At 39.8% G+C, this 20,731-nt stretch overlaps 1 protein-coding gene across 4 annotated transcripts in view; it reads left to right on the top strand.

Annotated features, from left to right (window-relative positions):
- The window catches only part of LOC102391290 (lymphocyte antigen 75), a 123,645-nt gene that overhangs the window by 14,287 nt on the left and 88,627 nt on the right, over window positions 1-20,731 (top strand). For all 4 annotated transcript variants that reach the window (XM_044934884.2, XM_044934883.2, XM_044934882.2 and 1 more), the window contains exons 5-13: window positions 5,242-5,352; window positions 6,918-7,058; window positions 9,464-9,658; window positions 10,611-10,768; window positions 14,844-14,954; window positions 15,755-15,843; window positions 15,992-16,161; window positions 18,223-18,422; window positions 19,837-19,979. In XM_044934884.2, the coding sequence (XP_044790819.2) occupies window positions 5,242-5,352; window positions 6,918-7,058; window positions 9,464-9,658; window positions 10,611-10,768; window positions 14,844-14,954; window positions 15,755-15,843; window positions 15,992-16,161; window positions 18,223-18,422; window positions 19,837-19,979 (1,318 nt within the window). The remainder of the gene's footprint in view (window positions 1-5,241; window positions 5,353-6,917; window positions 7,059-9,463; window positions 9,659-10,610; window positions 10,769-14,843; window positions 14,955-15,754; window positions 15,844-15,991; window positions 16,162-18,222; window positions 18,423-19,836; window positions 19,980-20,731) is intronic.

Here is a 20,731-nt window from a genome sequence, read left to right on the forward strand (position 1 = left end):
AGCCCCCAAGTGAAAAAATACTGAATATAATCCTATTCAGTCCATTGAAAGTGCATCTCATGATAAAGACCGAGAGAGGTAAATATTCGGAAAACAAGGTGAGGTAGCAAGATTAAACTGCTAACTGAAGCCTAAATGAAAGGATCTGAAAAAAGGTGAACATTAAATACTTTGAACATTGAACAGTAGAGAATTTGAGGAGAGTGGAGAAGACTGTTGAGTCGAAGTAGATCACCTCAGTAAAAAACTTCACATTTACATCCATGGATTCAACCAACTGTAGATTGTATAGCTCTATAGTATGTATTTAGTGAAAAGAGTCGACATGTAAGTGGACCAGCATGGTTCAAACTCATGTTTTTCAGGGGGCAACTATAAATTAATCATCATTACAAGTATTTTTATCCCCACTTACAGATTAGGAATCAATGTTTAGAAATAATACACCCAACATCCCAGAGCTATGAAGTATCAGAATTGGAATTTGAATTTCAACATATATATAACTCCAGAACCCTTACTTATTTTTTTTTCTTTCTTTTTTTTTTTTTTTCCCTTACTTCTTTACTGTAGTATTTACTCCTCTTTCATCCCTTTCTTTGTTTTCATCATTAAAAACCTACTGGACTTTTACATTCCCATCCACAATGTATGAGGCTTTCCTTTTCTCTACATCTTCTCCAACATTTTTTGTTTCTTGCCCATTTGATAACAGGCATGAGGTGATATCTCATTGTAGTTTTGATTTGCACTTCCCTAATAACTACTGATGTCAAATATCTTTAATATGTTTGTTGGCCATCTATCTATATGTCTTCTTTGGAACAGTGTCAATTCAGATCCTATGCCCATTTTTAAATTGGGTTGTTTGGTTTTTTGTTTTTGAAATGTATGAGTTCTTTGTATATTTTGAATATTAACCCCTTATAGGATAAATGATATGCAAATATCTTCTCACATTGGTAGTTGTGTTGGTAATTTCCTTTGCTGTGCAGAAGCGTTCTGGATTTATATAGGCAAGTTTGTTTACTTGTGCTTTTGCTTCTTTTGCCTAAGGAAATATATCCAGAAACATTCTAAGACTGATGTCAGAGAACATACCGCCTATGTTTTCTCCTAGGAGTTTTATGGTTTCAGGTCATAGACTCAGATTTTGAATCCATTTTGAGCTGATTTTTTAATATGGTACAAGACAGTGGTCTAGTTTCATTCTTTTGCACATGGCGCTGTCCAGTTTTCCCGATACCATTTATTGAAAGGACTATCCTTTCTCCATTGTATGTTCTTTGTTATAAATCAGTTGCCCATATATGCATGGCTATATTTCTGAGCTCTCAATTATGTTCTTTTGATCTGTGTGTCTGTTTTTCCTGCCAATACTATACTGTTATAATTACTCTAACTTTGTGATATAATTTGAAATCAGGGAGTGGTTACCTCCAGCTTTGTTTTTTTTCTCAGGATTGCTTTGGTTATTTGGGGTCTTTTGTTGTTCCATATGAATCTTGTTTGTATAAAATTTTGTTCTATTTCTATGAAAAACATCACGGAGAGACCTTGAGAGTGTTATATTGTGTGAAATTAGTCAGACATATAAAGACAAGTACTGTATGGCTTTACTCATGTGACATATTTAAATAAACAAATACATAAACAAGCAAAACAAAAACATAGAGAACAGAATAATGGTTATAAGATGAGAAGCAGGAAGAGAAGTGGGTGAAATGGCTAAAAGTGGTGAAGTGGCTAAAAGAAGTCAACTATATACGAACAGATGGAAACTAAAATTTGGTGGTGAGCACGCCACCAAATATAGAAGTTGAAATATAATGTTGCACACATGAAACTTATGTTATAAACCAGTGTAACCACAAAAAAAGTCTACTGGTCTTCTGTCATGGTTTTTGGCTTAAACTTTATTCAGATCTCTTTCTTATTCTTTTAACCCTTTCTTGTGTTATTCAGAACTTGAATAATCAGATCTCTTGAATGGAAATCTGTCAAAGAAACATAATTTTGGCTACTGTTAGGCAATGGAATTCTATTCCAGACCCCGCTGAAAACTTACAAAAAATACTGTTGAGAATTAAAAGTGTCAATAAATTTGTCTCCCAGAATACTGACATTTGGAAGCTAATGGCTTCTGTGAGGGAAAAAGTTGTCAAAGTGTGACTGTCAACACCAGTCCAAACAGTCTAATGATGCATTTGAAGGAATAAATGTTGCAGGATTTCTTTATGCATCAATTTTCTTTAATAACAAGTAAAAGAGGATAATGAGTTATGGATTCAGTTGTCTGCTGTCCCTGGCCACACACTCCCCACAATTTTTTGCTTATCAGTAATGTCAGATGCACAGTCCTTTCTAATTTTCCAAGCTTCTTTTTCACTGTGAGTGCTCAATATGCCTAATTATGATTGCTGATTTCCTAAGACCTAAGAAAGCTGTACTTTGACATCTGAAGCTCAGAGTAACCAAATCTGAAGCATTTCTTGAAATTTCTGTTAATATTGTGTCCCTTCCCTGAAAACTAGCAGGTATAAACAGTGGACTGGGAATAGTGAGGCCCACAAAAGGGCTTCCCAGGTGGTGCCAGTGGTAAAGAACTTGCCTGCCAATGCAAGAGACACAAGAGATGTGGGTTTCATCCCTGGATTGGGAAGATCCCCTGGAGAAGGGAATGGCAACCTGCTCCAGTTTCTTGCCTGGAAAATTCCGTGGACAGAGGAGCCTGGCAGGCTATGGTCCATGGGGTCGCAGAGTCAGACACGACTGAGCGACTGAACACACAACACACACACTAAAGTGAGTCAGAAATTTGTGATCAAAGTGCTTGGTCTAGTCAGGGAAATAAGAGTTGTACAGACACAAATATAGTGGGGAATGTTATTCCCAAATGACCTCTGGGTTTGGTAGCTAGTGGTTGGATGGGACTAGGGAATTTGCTGACAGAAATAAAGTAGGATCATCCCTCTTGAAGATAAATCCCACACAGTCTAAAAGAGCATTCTTTCTTCTCTGTGCCTGTTCTGCACCTAATTAGTGTATTTTGATTTTGTTTTACTAATACAAGGGGCCTACCAGTGGGGGATTCGGTTTGCTCATATTCACTAGATTTTGTTTGGGAGTCGAATGTCCTGTGGCTGTGTCCTTCTCAGGGACCTCTAATCATAGATTCATCCTAGAGCTACAAAGGAGGACCTACAATCCCCAGAGCAGGAACAGCACATTTCTATTCTCCTTAATTTGTCTCTTCCCTGAGAGACTGCTCACTTTGAACTCCCTTGATAGTTGGCCCAAGGCTAGGACATGTCTAGGTCAGGGCCCCTGCTGGCTGTGGCCTTTCTGATGTTCCTCTCAGATGCATGAACATTATCAGGCCCTACAGTTTCTCACTGTGGGGAGAGGAATAGAAATATAGAGTCATGTCTGAAAAGGGGTGTTGGGGATGGTCAGGAATATCTAGTTCAGTGGACTTGCCCATTTGATTAGACATAGGGACTTAAGCTAGCAATCATCTTTTTGTTGATGGCAAAGACAGGCAGAGACAGAGTCTCAAATTAGTCCACACCTGCTTCCCTGGTGGCTCAGACAGTAAAGAGTCTGCCTGCAGTGTGGGAGACCTGAGTTCAATCCCTGGGCCAGGAAGATCCCCTGTAGAAGGACATGGCAACCCACTCCAGTATTCTTGGCTGGAAAATCCCATGGATGGAGAATCCTGACAGCCTACAGTCCATGGGGTCAGAAAGAGTCAGACATGACCGAGTGACTTCACTTTCTTTTCTTTTCTTTCTACCAAACATTCCTCCAAATGTATCATAGCATTCCTTGCTTGGACTAGATGAAGGAAAAAAGTCCAGCTCCAAATTGTCTAGACCAGGGAAGAAATCCCTACCCTTTGCATTTGCCCAACCAGAGCCTTTCAAATTTATCACATCCACAGAAAGACACACAAAAACTTTTGAGCACTGGTGTTATCAGCATAGTCACAATTTTAAAATCTTATGATTCTAGTGAGGAATAAGGCATGAGTCATCATCAATACAGATCACAAATAGAACATGGTGATGAAGTAAACAGGAGCCTGACACCTTCCAAACATCGTTTTGTTCCATTGTAAACGTTTACTTTTTGTGTGCAGGTGAACAATAGGATTATTCAAAGGAAGCAGTACGGTTATTCAGAATTCCTGCTGGGGGATATCTGGAAAGGTTTCACGGAAAAGAGGACATTGAACTTGGGATAGATGGGAAGGGTTGGTCCCCTATATAGTATCCCTGGTTAGAAATGAATGAATGAAAGGAATTCTGAATGTCAGGTATGGTTGAGTCTGGAGTACCATATATATGTCATAATTTCCAGGACTGCTTTAGGAATGCTGGAAAATCAATCCCATTTACTAATAAAGAAAGATGTACGTTAGATTAATTCCTCAAGGTCTTGCTGTACCAGTGCTGACAGCCCTTGTTTATGCTAACAAGGTGAAAAAAAAGGAAAAATCCAGAGTTCCCTTCAGCATTCTCTTCAAGCCATCTACTCAAACATCCACCTCTCCTTCCTTAGTAGAGAGAGTATCCTTATCTCTCTCCTTGAGAAAAGTGAGGTCAACCCTTAGTTTCTCACTATCACACTTACAATTTTTCCTCTATCTATGCTGTTATTTCTCCATCTGGTTCAATGTTAACTACTTCCTCCAAGCTGTTTGTAATCTCATCAACTGTTTATTCTCTTATATTTTTATCAAAACTCTATGGACTCTTCCCAAATAGGCTATAAACTTGTTTAAACATCTACCATTAAATTTTTTTCCCCTGGATCCTGAATCCCTGCTTCTGTCTTTCACAGTGAAGCTCCTGGAAAGCATAGTGTATCCTTATATTTCACTCTTAACCTCATATTTATTTCTTACTGGAGTGATAATTGGTCCTCTGTTCCTACCATCTTCTTCCCAGAATCTTCATTCTATTTTTTTTTCAATACACATGGACCCATACAACCATGGAGGAACTGAACAAGCTAATGGAGAAGCGGAATTGGATTAACTTAGCAGCCTTTGGGTTTCTCAATAGACAGAAGTTTTGTTGCCTGCCAGCATCAACTGCTTTTGTTGGATACAGTCTCCTACAGGGTTCCTGCCTCATAATCAAGACCTGCAGATGTTTTGCTAGTAGTATAAACTTAAGTCTGGATTATTAATAACACATAATTTTGTCACTTTTTAAACCTATGTAATTCTTACAGGAAAAGAAGGCATTGCGAGAATTTTCTGGATTGGTCTAAATCAACTGTACTCTGCTAGAGGCTGGGAATGGTCAGACCACAGTCCGTTAAACTTTCTCAACTGGGACCCAGGTAACTGACTGCTCTTCCATTTACAAAGCATAAACTTCAAAAAACAAACAAACAAACAAACAACTGCCTGCTCTTCCATTTACAAAGCATAAACTTCAAAAAAACAAACAAACAAAAAAAAAAACAACCTTCTCACTCCCTGGGAGCTTATACAAATTTCAAACTCTCAGAAGAATTTTTTTTCCCTGAACCCTTCTTTATTGTGATTCCATTATAGCCAAGTTGACCCCCACCATGGGCAACTGAGCATTTGTCCCTAATCTTTAGAGTGACCCTGCGTTTTTAGGTAGGAGCAGAAAGAGCCCCACTCCACGGCCCAGGAACCTTTATGTGTCCCTGAGAGGACTTGACATGTCCATGACTGACCCATATTGCATTTCATCTGCAGCTTAACTCTAATATGGAAATAATTCAATTCAGTTGCTTAGTTGTGTCTGACTCTTATAGACCCCATGGACTGCAGCACACCAGGCTTCCCTGTCCATCACCTACTCCTGGAGCATGCTCAAACTCATGTCCATTGAGTTGGTGACACCATCCAGTGGAAATAATTCCTCATTCTCAAACTCCTGAAGTCTTCCACTGCAGCACCCAAGTACTGACAACATAATGGTTATATTTTCATATACAAATAAATATCCTTAAGAAAATTTTATAGTGAATAAAACAAAACCCTAGTTAGTCAAAAGGTCTTCAGCCTCCCCAAAAAAGGTTTGCTGCTAAGTCACTTCAGTCGTGTCCGACTCTGTGCAACCCCATAGACAGCCCACCAGGCTCCATCCCTGGGATTCTCCAGGCAAGAACACTGGAGTGGGTTGCCATTTCCTTCTCCAGTGCATGAAAGTAAAAAGTGAAAGTGAAGTCAGTCAGTTGTGTCCGATTCTCAGCGACCCCATGGACTGCAGCCTACCAGGCTCCTCCATCCATGGGATTTTCCAGGCAAGAGTACTGGAGTGGGGTGCCATTGCCTTCTCCAAAAAAGGTTTAGATATCTTTAAAAAAAAATAAAATCATAGGCTTCTGATAAAATGTAGAATGTAAAAGTTAACACTAACTTCACTACCAAAGTATTCTACATACATATAATAAAAATGAGATAAGTGCAATAAAATACCAATTCATTGGCATTTCAGTTAATAGAATTTTCTTAGTAAATAAATTCTCTATTATCTCAGTAAGTAGAATCTTTAAAGATAATTTAATCTTAAAGCCTTGAAGGCATAGTAGAATCATAAATTAGCATTTTATTGGGTAGGGTAGCAAATTAAGAACTACTGACCACAGGATATGACAGGCAGATTGGTTAGGGGCAGAGGTTTTGTTTTTGGTTTTGTTTTTTAAATTAGCTACAACATATTAGAGTATTTCTACTCCTGTGTCCTATATTTAAGAAGGTATAGTTAAACATGTGATTGTCTATTGCAGCTTATACATCCCAATGTAGTTAAAAGTTTTAACTATTTCATGAGTTCCAATAAATAAAGTTAAGAATACAAATTATTTTTTCTAACCACCACCCTTGCCCTAACCTTCTTCTTTTAACTCTGAAAATCTTGCCATTTCAGATGTGCTGTTGACACCTATCATTGGCAGATCAAGCTGTGCAAGAATGGATGCCGATTCGGGTCTGTGGCAGAGTTTTTCCTGCGAGGCTCAACTGCCCTATGTCTGTGAGAAACTGTTAAATAGCACAGTGGAGTTGACAGGTACCTTTCTCACTTCCTCCGACAAAGGTCTCAAAATTAGTTTTGTGAAATCAAGCAAATCCATTTCAGATACCTGTTTCCCCCTTTCCTTCACCTGATACTGCCAATGCAGGAAGGTATTTGATATTGACCCTGTGGTTAGATATTATAAACTATACATGAATAAAGCTTTAGCTTGCTATATGCTCATAAGAAGGCAGAGATATTCTAGATAGGAAATATAGTTCTCTTCACAGGTGGCTGTTCTTTCTCTGGAGCAGTGGTTCCCCAGACCAAGAGCATCAGCTTCACCTGTACCTGTTAGAAATGCAGATTCTTAGGACGTACCCATATTTACTAAATGAGATACTCTGAGGATGGGGATCCCCAACCTGTGCTTCCAGGGGCTTCCCTGGTGGTCAGGTGGTTAAGAATCTGCTTCCCAATGCAGGAGACACAGTTTTGATCCCTGGTTGGGGAACTGAGATCACACATGCCATGGAGCAGCTAAGCCCACACACAACTAGAGAGTCTGTGCACTCCAACAAAAGATCCTGCATTACCCAAGGAAGATCCCACGTGCTGCAACTAAGACCTGCCACAGCCAAATACATAAATAAATTTTTTTTTTAAGACTCTGGATTTAAAAAAAAAAAAAAGTTGCTTTGAGAAAAGAAAAAAAGCCTTTCAGGTGATTCTGATACACTCTTCAGTTTGAGAGCCACACTCTAAGGAGAGGTCTTATATATGACCTGCCTCTATGGGGAGTGAAAAATAATGGACATAGGAATTGCCCTACAATGCCCACCCACCTCCCTGCTTTACCAGGCTGATTCTGACAAATGAGGTAGAAAGAAGAGGTGTAGACGGACAAAATATGTGCACAGAGGTGTTTTTTCCCAGGGAGTTTGGGAGTAAGAGAGACACAGGACAGCTGAAACTTCCAAGGTCCAGAAAAGTTTGAGAAGTGTTCAAAAGAATGGAGGAGAGAAATATCCTTATTGTCTTGCTTGGGGCCCACCATATACCCGGTATTTGATTAAATCCTCATTGAGTACTTAAAACTGGGAGAAGAGGTTTTAAATTGTCTTGTGCTTTAAAGAATGTTGAGGGAAGAGAATAAAGCATAAAATTTCTTATCATCCAAATAGGAGCATAAAGCTGTTCTTTTAAGATTAAAAAATAATAGGGGAAAATGAACAGTCATCTTCCAAGTTGATTCAAACCAAATTTAGTCCATACAACAAAAGGCATAGCAGAAAGGACGGCACCAATGAAAATAAACCAGGGTGACTTATATAGATCAAATAAATATCCTTTAGTAGCAATTATTAAGTAAATCATGATGTTTCCACATGATTGAACAAATGTATTTATTAACATAACTGTGCCAGCAGGAAAATACAAAGAACAGAACAAAATCATATGTTTACTTATCATTGTAATCTTGTAAAAATATGTATTCATAGAGACAAAGACTATAATATGAAAACAATTATTTTAAGTTCAATTGTGAGTGTTTTTCCCTCTGTTCCTTTATTATAATTGTAAAATATAATAATAAGTGCTATTTCAGAATCTTAAAGTTAATTGAGTTATTTTACAAGTGTGAGAAGGTGAACCTGGTTTTATCCTTTAGTAAAAAACACACTGTCCACATTTTGAAGATGTATTCTCTTATAAAAAACATTCCAAATGGTCCAAATCCGTGAAGCCTGAATAGCTGAACTACTTTCTAGTTCTGTTAAGAGGGGTAGACGTATTCTTTATGGTTTATACCCTGCTCTTTTTCTCTAATGTTTTTGACCATCACTTGGCTAAATTTTATTATAGTCAAAACAAAGAATCCCTCATTCCATGAGGCCTGTAGGACTAGTAGAGGGCAGGAAAGAAGAGGTCCAGAGATGCTCTTTGCTCTTTCCCTTCACTGATGCCATTTCTTAGATGTGAAATGAATAAATGTCTTATTATGTTCCTTAAATCTCTGCTTGTTTGTTCAGCCATGAGCACGAATGTACATTCCCTTGCTAAGCTGACCATACCTGAAAAGGAAGCTTAACATTATAACCTCTCAAAGGCAGAGACTGGAGGGGAGCATCACAAATCCCATACCCAGGAAGAGATTTGTCAATTACTGACTTACCGCACACTTTTCTTCTGTGTACTAGGACTCAGGGAAATCCCTCTATAAATAGTCTATAGCCAGCCATATAGCAAATTTGTATCACTCTAAAGTCACATTATTGTCTGAATCCCTGCAGTCACTCTTATGATGCTGTGCACTGCACAAATTCATGTCACTGTACCATCTAAAATCCCGTTCTTCAGTTTTCCAGAAGCCTTATGATTCAGGAAAGAATTTGCAATGTTATTGATTCAAAATAGCTATATCTTTACTGGAATGTAAATAGCTTCTTTTCCTCCAGATATGTGGACATACTCAGATACCCACTGCGATGCTGCAGACTGGGTGCCAAATGATGGCTTTTGCTATCTGCTGGTCAATGAAAGTGATTCCTGGGACAAGGCACATACGACATGCCAGACCTTCAGCAGTGACCTCATCAGCATTCACTCTCTAGCAGATGTGGAGGTAGTTGTCACAAAACTTCATAATGGGGGTAAGTTTTTAAGATATCCTCTTAAAAAGAGGTTTAAAACATTTTAAAGTATCCCTGTTTTCAGACTCTTAGAGAGAATGAAAACCTTACAGTTTGATCCAATTTTGATCAGTATTATCCAATAGAATTTTCTGCCGTGATGGAACTGGCAGAAAATCCGTGCTGTCATTCAATAACCACCAACCACTTGTGGCTTTTGAACCCTAGAAATGTAGCCAGAGTGACTGGAGAATTGAATTTTTGCTTTCCTTTCATTTTAATTGATTTACGATTTTAAATAGTTGCGTGTAGCAAGCGGCTACCAACCTGACAGTACAACCGTTGACTGAATAATTTCCCTCTTCTCATAAGCTAAATGCTATTTAAATTCCTCCTGACACTTAAGTGACACTTACCTCACTTTTATAATGATTTGGAAGCTAAAAAAATGAACAAAACCAGAGAGCCAGTATTAAGGTCTGCTCCTACGAGTCACCCACAGTAATAGCACAACTGAGTGACTTCACTTTCACTTTTCACTTTCAGATACCTATATTCTGTGCCAGCGTGGTACCAGTTGTTTGACCTGGCAAAGCAGTACAGTCATTCAGTGATGAACAATATTCTTATTCTAACTGAAATATCTATGACTGTTAGTAGAATTTCATTATTTCTCATAAAGCAAGGTTTATCTAAACCAGGTTTCAGGAACATACAGCCTACAGATCATTGTACAGCTAGCTGTTCCGCCTGTGTACCCTGCCTGCATAAGTGATCTGAAAAGCCCTCGTCATCAGGCCAGCCTAACATATTAACACTGTTACAAGCTAATAAAGAATATCACTTTCCTGAATTAAAAGAAAAAGAAATACCATCAAGGCTGCTAATACCCCTTATCAAAATGTAAAAATCAGCAGTAGTTTCCATGTGGAAGTATGTGACTGAGTAACCAAACAAAACATTTTTCTTTTAGATGCTGAAGGGGAAATGTGGACAGGCCTTAGGAATATAAACACACCAGCCCTATTTCAGTGGTCAGATGGTACTGAAGTTACTCTAACTTACTGGGATGAGAATGAGCCACGTGTTCCCTATAATGAGACTCCCAACTGCGTTTCCTATTCAGGAAAGGTAGGAAACCTCCTTGGATTTATTTATATACTGTTATACCTGATAATCTTATAATCAGGTGACTTTCATTGGAATATTTGTATTTAAACTAGGAAAGAAAATAAAAGGTAATCGAACTGTAGATTATCTTTCTAGTAACTGCTGAGAAAAGGTAAATAAAGCAATTACTAAAGAAGCAATCCAATTCCTGTCTGAGAGTATCTGCCCTGGTGTGAAAGAGATGAAGAGAATCTCTTTTGGAGCTGAGATTCTTGCGCCAAATGGTTTCCGAGAAGCTGCTTTCTCTCAGTAATATTTAGCAGGTAGCCACAATCTAACCAAATACCATTGTCTCATGTTCAGGTCAAGTGTTATGGAAAATTCTGAAAGAGATGGGAATACCAGACCACTTCACCTGCCTCTTGAGAAACCTATATGCAGGTCAGGAAGTAACAGTTAGAACTGGACATGGAACAACAGACTGGTTCCATATAGGAAAAGGAGTACGTCAGGGCTGTATATTGTCACCCTGCTTATTTAACTTTCATGCAGAGTACATCATGAGAAACGCTGGGCTGGAAGAAGTACAGGCTAGAATCAAGATTGCTGGGAGAAATATCAATAACCTCAGATATGCAGATGACACCACCCTTATGGCAGAAAGTGAAGAGGAACTAAAAAGGCTCTTCATGAAAGTGAAAGAGTAGAGTGAAAAAGTTGGCTTAAAGCTCAACATTCAGAAAACTAAGATCATGGCATGCGGTCTCATCACTTCATGGGAAATAGATGGGGAAACAGTGGAAACAGTGTCAGACTTTATTTTTTTGGGCTCCAAAATCACTGCAGATGGTGACTGCAGCCATGAAATTAAAAGACACTTACTCCTTGGAAGAAAAGTTATGACCAACCTATATAGCATATTCAAAAGCAGAGACATTGCTTTGCCAACAAAGGTCCGTCTAGTCAAGGCTATGGTTTTTCCAGTGGTCATGTATGGATGTGAGAGTTGGACTGTGAAGAAAGCTGAGTGCTGAAAATTGATGCTTTTGAACTGTGGTGTTAGAGAAGACTCTTGAGAGTCCCTTGGACTGCAAGGAGATCCAACCAGTTCATCCTAAAGGAGATCAGTCCTGGGTGTTCATTGGGAGGACTGATGCTAAAGCTGAAACTCCAGTACTTTGGCCATCTCATGCAAAGAGTTGACTTATTGGAAAAGACTCTGATTCTGGGAGGGATTGAGGGCAGGAGGAGAAGGGAACAACAGAGGATGAGATGGCTGGATGGCATCACCAACTCGATGGACATGAGTTTGGGTGAACTCCAGGAGTTGGTGATGGACAGGGAGGCCTGGCTTGCTGCAGTTCATGGGGTCGCAAAGAGTCGGACACGACTGAGAGACTGAACTGAGAAGTGAAAAAATGGTTTTATTAAAAATTAGGCCCAATAAACATCTTACTGCTATAGAGTTCATGAATGTTTATTGAGCATGTTTCAGTTAAGAGTCCAGGATAAGCAATATTTTTTTTTAATTTATTTTAATTGGGGGCTAATTACTTTACAATAATGTGGTGGGTTTTGCCATACATTCACATCAATCAGCCATCTGTGTACATGTGTTCCCCATCCTGACCCTCCCTCCCCCGTCCCTCCCCATCCCATCCCTCAGGGTCATCCCAGTGTACCAGCCCTGAACACCCTGTCTCATGTACAGGATAAGCAATCTTGAGCCAAAGGGACACAAGTGTCTCTATATTTTTGTTTTTAGCACTTTCCTGTGAACTGCTGTTTAGGAGGCTGATTGTATCACCCAAACTTCTAGAGAAACTTAAGCGGAAGCAATAAATTGTAGGGCTGTTTAGAAGTGTTTCACTGGAAAAGATGATCTTCAGTTCAGTTGAGTTGCTCAGTTGTGTCTGACTCTTTGCGACCCCATGGACTGCAGCATGCCAGGCTTCCCTATCCATCACCAACTCCCGGAGCCTACTCAAACTCATGTCCATTGCATCAGTGATGCCATCCAACTGTCTCATCCTCTGTCATCCCCTTCTACTCCCGCCTTCAATCTTTCCCAGCATCAGGGTCTTTTCCAATGTGTTGGTTCTTCGCATCAGGTGTCCAAAGTATTGGAGTTTCAGCTTCAGCATCAGTCCTTCCAATGAACATTCAGGACTGATTTCCTTTAGGATGGACTGGTTGGATCACCTTGCAGTCCAAGGGACTCTCAAGAGTCTTCTCCAACACCACAGTTCAAAAGCATCAATTCTTTGGCAATCAGCTTTCTTTATAGTCCAACTCTCACATCCATACATGACTACTGGAAAAACCATAGCTTTGACTAGATGGACCTTTGTTGGTAAAGTAAGTCTCTGCTTTTTAAAATGCTGTCTAGGTTGTTCATAGTTTTTCTTCCAAGGAGCAAGCATCTTTTAATTTCATGGCTGCAGTCACCATCTGCAGCAATTTTGGAGCCCCCCAAAATAAAGTTTCTCACTATTTCCATTGTTTCCCCATCTATTTGCCATGAAGTGATGGGACCAGATGCCATGATCTTAGTTTTCTGAATGTTGAGTGTTAAGCCAACTTTTTCATTCTCCTTTTTCACTTTCATCAAGAGATTCTATTTCTTCTTTGCTTTCTGCCATAAGGGTGGTGTCATATGGGTATCTGAGGTTATTGATATGTCTCCTGGCAATCTTGATTCCAGCTTGTGCTTCATCCAGCCCATCATTTTGCATGATGTACTTTGCATATAAGTTAAATAAGCAGCATGACGGTATACAGCCTTGATGTACTCCTTTCCCGATTTGGAACCAGTCTGTTGTTCCATGTCCAGGTCTAACTGTTGCTTCCTGACCTGCATACAGGTTTCTTAAGAGGCAAATCAGGTGGTCTGGTATTCCCATCTCTTGAAGAATTTTCCACAGTTTGTTATGATCCACCCAGTCAAAGGCTTTGGTGTAGTCAATAAAACAAAAGTAGATGTTTTTCTGGAACTCTCTTGCTTTTTCGATGATCCAGTGGATGTTGGCAGTTTGATCTCTGGTCCCTCTGCCTTTTCTAAATCCAGCTTGAACATCTGGAAGTTCACAGTTCATGTACTGTTGACGCCTGGCTTGGAGAATTTTGAGCATTACTTCACTAGTGTGTGAGATGAGTGCAATTGTGCGTTAGTTTGGACATTCTTTGGCATTGCCTTTCTTTGGGATTGGAATGAAAACTGACCTTTTCCAGTCCTGTGGCCACTGCTGAGTTTTCCAGATTTGCTGGCATACTGAGTGTAACACTTCCACAGCATCATCTTAAAAGATGTTTTTAGAAAGGTGTAAAGCTGAATTTAGAAGGGTGTCACATTTAAAAGGATACACAGAATGTCTTTAAAAGAGCATGAAAGGTTGAAATGAGGTCCCACAAGCCACAGTGAACTGATGGCTTACCTAGATGGCTTCCAGTGTTCAAAACTGACCCTTATCACAACTGACTTTCTAAAATTTCATTCAAAGAAAGCATAGTGACTCAAGCCAAATAAATGTTAAGTAACATATTTGAAAGAGAGAACTTTGACATCTGGACTGAAGTGAAGTTGGAAGGAAATTTTGATTCTACAATTCTTAGAGGGCAGTTATTCTGATCACTGTCTTCTTACGCGTGAGGAGACTGAGTCAGGGAGGTTAAGTGACCTGCCCAAAGGTATTAATCTGCGGACAAACTTTGGCTGTGTCCTATGGAAGGAGATTAGAACGCTGGCAAGTCTTTTGGGGCTGGGTTCTTCTCTCTTCAACTTCTGTATGGGTGTCCTTTAATAGTTTTTATTGTTACGCTTATAAGAAAATGAACTGCATCCCCATGGTGACTTTGAGGTGACGCGGAAGTAACAGGCTTCCAGTCTTGTTAGGTAGCATTTTCTAGGAGTATGTTCTCAGGTTTAATTGCTCAGTTATATTCATTCTCTCTGCCTCCCTTTCCTCCTTTCCCTCCTCCCCCTCATCCTCCCTGATAGTTGTAAGAATAAATTATCTTGATTTAAAATAAGTCCAATTCTAAATATATGGAAAATAATTCCTCTCGTGAAAGAAATGATTTTCTGTTTTTTTAAAAGCTCGGTCAGTGGAAGGTCCAGTCATGTGAAGAGAAACTTAAATATGTGTGTAAGAAAAAGGGAGAAAAATTGAATGACACAAGATCTGATAAGATATGTCCTCCAGATGAGGTATGTAAAATGCCTGTGTAAATTTTTCTAAGCAATATTACACCTTTTTGGTTAGAGATGGTAACTGAATTTAAACAGTTTAGACTTGGAAAACAGAAGAAATTACTAGCTTTTGTTCATTTACATTAGACCAAGCCAGAAGGCAGTGAATCACAGTATATCAGCATTCCTACAGAAGAGAAAAAAAAAAAAATAGTTATAGGAAAAAGAATTACCTATTCATGAATTTCTATAAGAATATATGTGATTACTCTTCTCAATGCTGATTTTTTTTTTACTTCTACTCATATTATTCTTGTTCAAAAATAATTGAGCTAACAACTGTTATACTCTTAAAATGAGCTAGGCATTGTGCTGCGCTAAGTCGCTTCAGTTGTGTTCGACTCTTTACGACCTCATGGACTGTAGCCCACCAGGCTTATCTGTCCATAGGATTCTCTAGGCAAGAATACTGGAGTGGGTTGCCATGCCTTCCACCAGGGGATCTTCCCAACCCAGGGATCGAACCCACATCTCTTATGTCTCTGGCATTGGCAGGCAGGTTTTTTACCACTAGCACCACCTGGGAAGCCAGAGAAAGACATTGAGGGTAAAGAAAATTAAGACATACCTTCTGTCTGACACGGGATCACAAGCTTATGGAGGTTATCCATGAAATTATATCCCACCCTCATCATGTGTATGAATTCCCTGGTCGTGTCCTTAATTTCCATTAGTTGTAAGATGTTAACCTGTGTAGCAGAACCTTGCTTGTCACCAATTCCTGAAGACAGTGTGATGATATTTTTCCTCTGATTTAGGGCTGGAAGAGACATGGAGAGACCTGTTACAAGATTTACAAGGATGCGGTCCCCTTTGGGACCAACTGCAATCTGACTATAACTAGCAGGTGTGACCATCAGTAAACACGTACTAGTGAGCTTTTAACTCTGGGCTCCTTTGCCAAATAATCTTCCTTAAAAACAAAGTTCATCTTCAATTTATATAGTAATTCTGTCGTTGTAAAAACACCTACTGATCTGACTTTCATTTTATAGATTTGAGCAAGAATACCTGAATGATATGATTAAAAAGCATACCGTGTCTCCAGAAAAATACTTCTGGACTGGCCTGAGAGATACAGATGCAAATGGAGAGTATAGCTGGGCAAGTGCTGGTGGAGTAAAGCGGGCTGTAACCTTTTCCAATTGGAATTTTTTTGAGCCAGGTAGGTGCCTTAGCCTTTAAAGCAGTAGAATACAGTGATGTGAGAGACAGCTTTCCTCCCAGATTTATTCTTCACTTACCTTTGAAATGTGAAGGAGATGATGATCATCTGGACTAGTCTTTCTATAGAACTGTAAATAGAAGCAGTGACCATGCCTCCCCGGTGAAATCCTCAGGGATTACCCAGTAAACGCTGGAAAATTTGGTTCTCAGAAACCACCATCTAATGGCACAGAACTAGAACTGTCGGTGTGAGTTTAGCGTCTTTTCCATATAACTCTCAAACAAACCTGAAAGTCTCATCATGAGCACTTTACATTTTCACCTCTCTGCTTCTTAACTTCTTTCTCCAAAGTTGAATTGTGTTTATTTCTTTTCTTCTCAAGGGGTGATAATTAAGGAGGCCATGAATTATTTATTCTGAAAGTTAGTTTATCCTTCTTTAGCCTACAGAATTGACCAGAATGAGCCATAGAATCAGGACATTTGAGCCTCAGAATTCCCTTTGGATTTTATTTTTTATTTTTTTTTAGAATTGAGGAAACAGAGGCTTAGAAAGGTGATTTACTTGTCAAAGGTGACCTGATTATTGAACTAATAAAATCCTGATCTGATTTCTAAACCAATGCTTTTTAAAGGATTTTGACTTTGTTTGAGAGAGCAGTTATGAAGCATTTGACTTTTCTTCCTTTGAATTATTTATATTTTCTTATGTTTTGTACAGTGAATCATGAAGGCCATTTTTATAACATGAAACTTGGAGCATGTGAATGTATAGCTAAACACAATATTTGAGATAGAGAATGCCCACAAAATTTGTAATACGTGATCATCAATATAAATATGAGTGGTATTGATAATATCAAAGTTGTCTTTTTACTTGCGGAACATGGAGGATACAGGTGCTGATCCTGGTTAAATTTCATCTTAAATTAGAATGTTCTAATATACAAAACACATGCTTTCTTTTCTTGACACTGTTATATTTCAGAGTCAATGTCAAATTCTTCCTGGATAAGCCTCAGTGGTTGAAAGGGTGTACAGGAAGTAAGCTATAATGGCTATTCTCTCAGTCTGTAGCCAGAAAGACTGTCTTTAAGTCCTCTTTATCTTTTCACTCCCAGATTCAGCCAGTTTCGTCTGTACTGGGTAAGCCATGGCAGAGGGTAGACTAGGGGAAGATAGCACACCCACCCAGGTGTGTTGTTTTTCCCAGTTTTTTCCAGTTCCTTGCTCCTCTTGCTGTCCCTGTGTTGCGAGACATGAGACTGTATGGCTTCTCTGTGTGATGGGATGGAAGTCATCCTCATTACTTTGCAATGTGTGCTCTTCTTGTCCTTTGCCCATTTTAAGCAGTGTGAAGTCATGGGAAAGGGAGCATGGTATTTTGTTAGCAAATTTGGGTTCCAGTTCTGACTTCACCACTCACTAACTATGATTGTGGGCAAGTCACTCATTTTTCATCTGGAGATGGATCTGACAATACAAACTATCTTTTAATGTTGTAGTGAGTAAATACAGTTCTGGCTGACATAAATAGTAAACTAATGAGTGTTACCACACACCTCCTTTTACCTTTATTGAACCAGCTCTTCCTTTGGATTTGAATCGGGGAGTGTTTTGTTTTGAGGGTTACTAAGTTTCTCAAAAACTGTTGCAAGTTGTTAGGCGAATACAAACAATTTAGATTATACAGAGCATCGTGGTGGTGTAGGGTTCAGCTCTACACACACACTGCCTGGATTTCAGTTCCTGGTCAACCATTTACTCACATGTGACCTTGGACACATCACTAATCCTCACAGTACCTCAGTCTGACAATAGAATCCTCTCTATGTGAGGATCAATTCACTTAATCCTCTTAGAATAGTACCCGGCAAGTAGTAGGCATGTCTTTGTATTACTGTCGTCATTATTATTGTGAAAGTACATTTATTTCCTCTATTTTCTTTCTTGTTCTCTTCTGCCATCTTGAATCAAATGAGGAGTGTAGGCACTAGAAAGTGTTTGTACTTAAATGTTCAAATGTAACTTTCAGTTAAACTTTTCCATTCAACCCCAGCTTCTCCAGGAGGGTGTGTGGTTATGGCTACTGGAAAGTCTCTTGGAAAGTGGGAGGTAAAAGACTGCAGAAGTTTCAGGGCACTTTCAATTTGCAAGAAAATGAGTCAACGCTCTGAGCCCGAAAAAGCAGCCCCCAAGCCTGAAGACCCCTGTCCTGAAGGCTGGCACAGTTCCCCCTCAGGTCTTTCTTGTTATAAGGTAAGGTAATATTCTCATTCAATCCCTCAGTGAAGTCATCTCTCTCCTATCCTAGTCCATGTCCTTGCACAAACTCTGCTTCTCTGCAGACACATACATCACCTGCCAAAGTCCTTGTCAGAGTATCAGTGAACCTCTGTGTCAGAAAACCCATTTCCATGTACACTCATATACTACCCAAAGGAGCAGGGCCAGAGTCAAAATGGTTCTTTCCTAGGGTTCTTTTGTTTTAGAAAGTTGGATGAGCTACATGCCATGGTGATACTTTGCTTATGATTCTCTTATCCCTCTAATTATTGTTGTCAAGTTCTGTCACTTCTTACAAGTCAAAGAATTTGTTTTAGAATTCGTATCAGCCAACTGTTCCCACAAATAAATGATTTCATAATTTCATACTATCTCAAAATTCAGTGGCTATGACAACACTTAGTTTCATGTTCACAGATCTCTGGGACAGATAGAGTTTGAATGATTGAATTTGGGCTTTAATAGTCAGCTCTGCTTTCAGTTATGGGTGAGCTGTGCTGGCCTCCAGGCTATCAGTTGGGGTCTGCTGCTCTTCAATCTAGTGTCAGGCCAAAGGAGGAGCAGCTAGAAGGGGCTTGTTCTTCTCATACTGAATTACTAGAGCTGGAAATGCAAGCCTAACCCAGGTAAGCATATTTTAGGCTTCTGCTCACTTTACCTTCACTGCTATCCCATCGATCACAGCAAGTCACATGGCTGAGCCCCAGGTCAAGGCTCAGGGACTTATCCTTCACCCACCAGGAAGCCATGATGGCAAGAGTGTATAACTATATCACAGGGACTGAAAAATCAGGACCAGTAATTCAACCTACCATTGTGTCATCTGCCCCTCTTCTACTTTTGAAATGATGTGGTTCATCTGGCATAAAATCAGTCATCACAAACCAAAGGAACAGTCCAAAGTGGCAAGTTTTGTTTTGCCGTCTTCTGTTAATGTTCGCACGCCAGTGCAGTCTGCCCTTTGATTCTTCTTCATCAAAAGTAGTCCTGTACTTGTACAGGCCTCAGTGTATTATGTTCAAATTTTGCCGTTAACGCCTTTCTTTGCAGAAATCTACTCCCAGAGCATTCATGTGTATTCTTTATAACCTTACTTCATTTTGTCTCTCAAGATTCTTGGACTGCAAGAGGACATGGTGTCACGTCAGAGCAGTTCCCCAGCCTGGCTAAGGAAGGTTATCCCTCCAGTGACAGTGACTGGTGCCTGTGCTGGCCTCTGGTTGACACTCTGAGCAGGACCTGTCTGTGTCACAGTGACTGTGCCTATACCTCAGTCTACTACACTTCTAAGAATCCGTTTCAGAGACCCACACATTCAACTGTGATCGACTTTAAGTTATACTTTATGATGATATAAGAAAACAAATTAACATTATATTTTGTTAAGCTATTTCATAGAGAAAGAATTGTAAGAAAGAGAAACTGGGAAGAAGCTGAGCGATTCTGCCAAGCGCTTGGAGGACACCTTCCTAGCTTCAGTCACATGGATGAAATAAAGGAGTTTCTTCACTTTTTAATAGAACAGTTCAGGTAATGTTCAGGCAGCAGTTCTGATCTTTTAGAGTGAGATCTTCTATCCTAAATTTGACATCCTCTAAGTAACCCCCTGGAGAAGGAAATGGCAACCCACTCCAGTATTCTTGCTTGGGAAATCCCAGGGACAAAGGAGCCTGGCGGGCTACAGTCCGTGGGATCTGTGAAAGAGTAGGACATGATGTAGCAACTAAATGACAGGTATTCAGAATTGACATGTTTTATTATCTAAAGGATCATACAGTACTTTAACAGTCATTCAACATCAAGCATTCTTACGTGCAAGATGCTATGAGGGATCAGAGCCTAGAAGGACAGACTCACCACCCTTTGTGTGGTGTAGTAAAGTCCAACAGTGGGGGTAGGAAAAATATGGTGGAAAAATCTAGAACATAGGTAAGGAGAGGCCATGGGAATTTAGAGCAGGGAGGAAGTGTTTCTGGGTGGTACATCTGGGGAAAATATTACAAAGAACGATGGTTCTTAGAAAGTAAGGCAGGGGCTTCTGTGGTGGCCCAGTGGTAAAGAATCCACCTGCCAATGCAGGAGACACGGGTTCGATCCCTCATCCTGGGAAAATCCCACATGCCAGGGGGCAGTTAAGCCTGTGTACCACAGCTATTTAGCCAGTGCTCTGGAACCCAGGAGCTGCAACTGCTGAGCCCATGTGCCACAACTGCCAAAGCCTGTGCTGCACAAGGGAAGCCACCACAACGAGAAGCCCACGCGCTGCAACTGGTGCGCAGCCC

The sequence above is a fragment of the Bubalus bubalis genome, chromosome 2 (genome assembly GCF_019923935.1).
Source record: "Bubalus bubalis isolate 160015118507 breed Murrah chromosome 2, NDDB_SH_1, whole genome shotgun sequence".
In the NCBI taxonomy this organism is placed as follows: domain Eukaryota; kingdom Metazoa; phylum Chordata; class Mammalia; order Artiodactyla; family Bovidae; genus Bubalus; species Bubalus bubalis.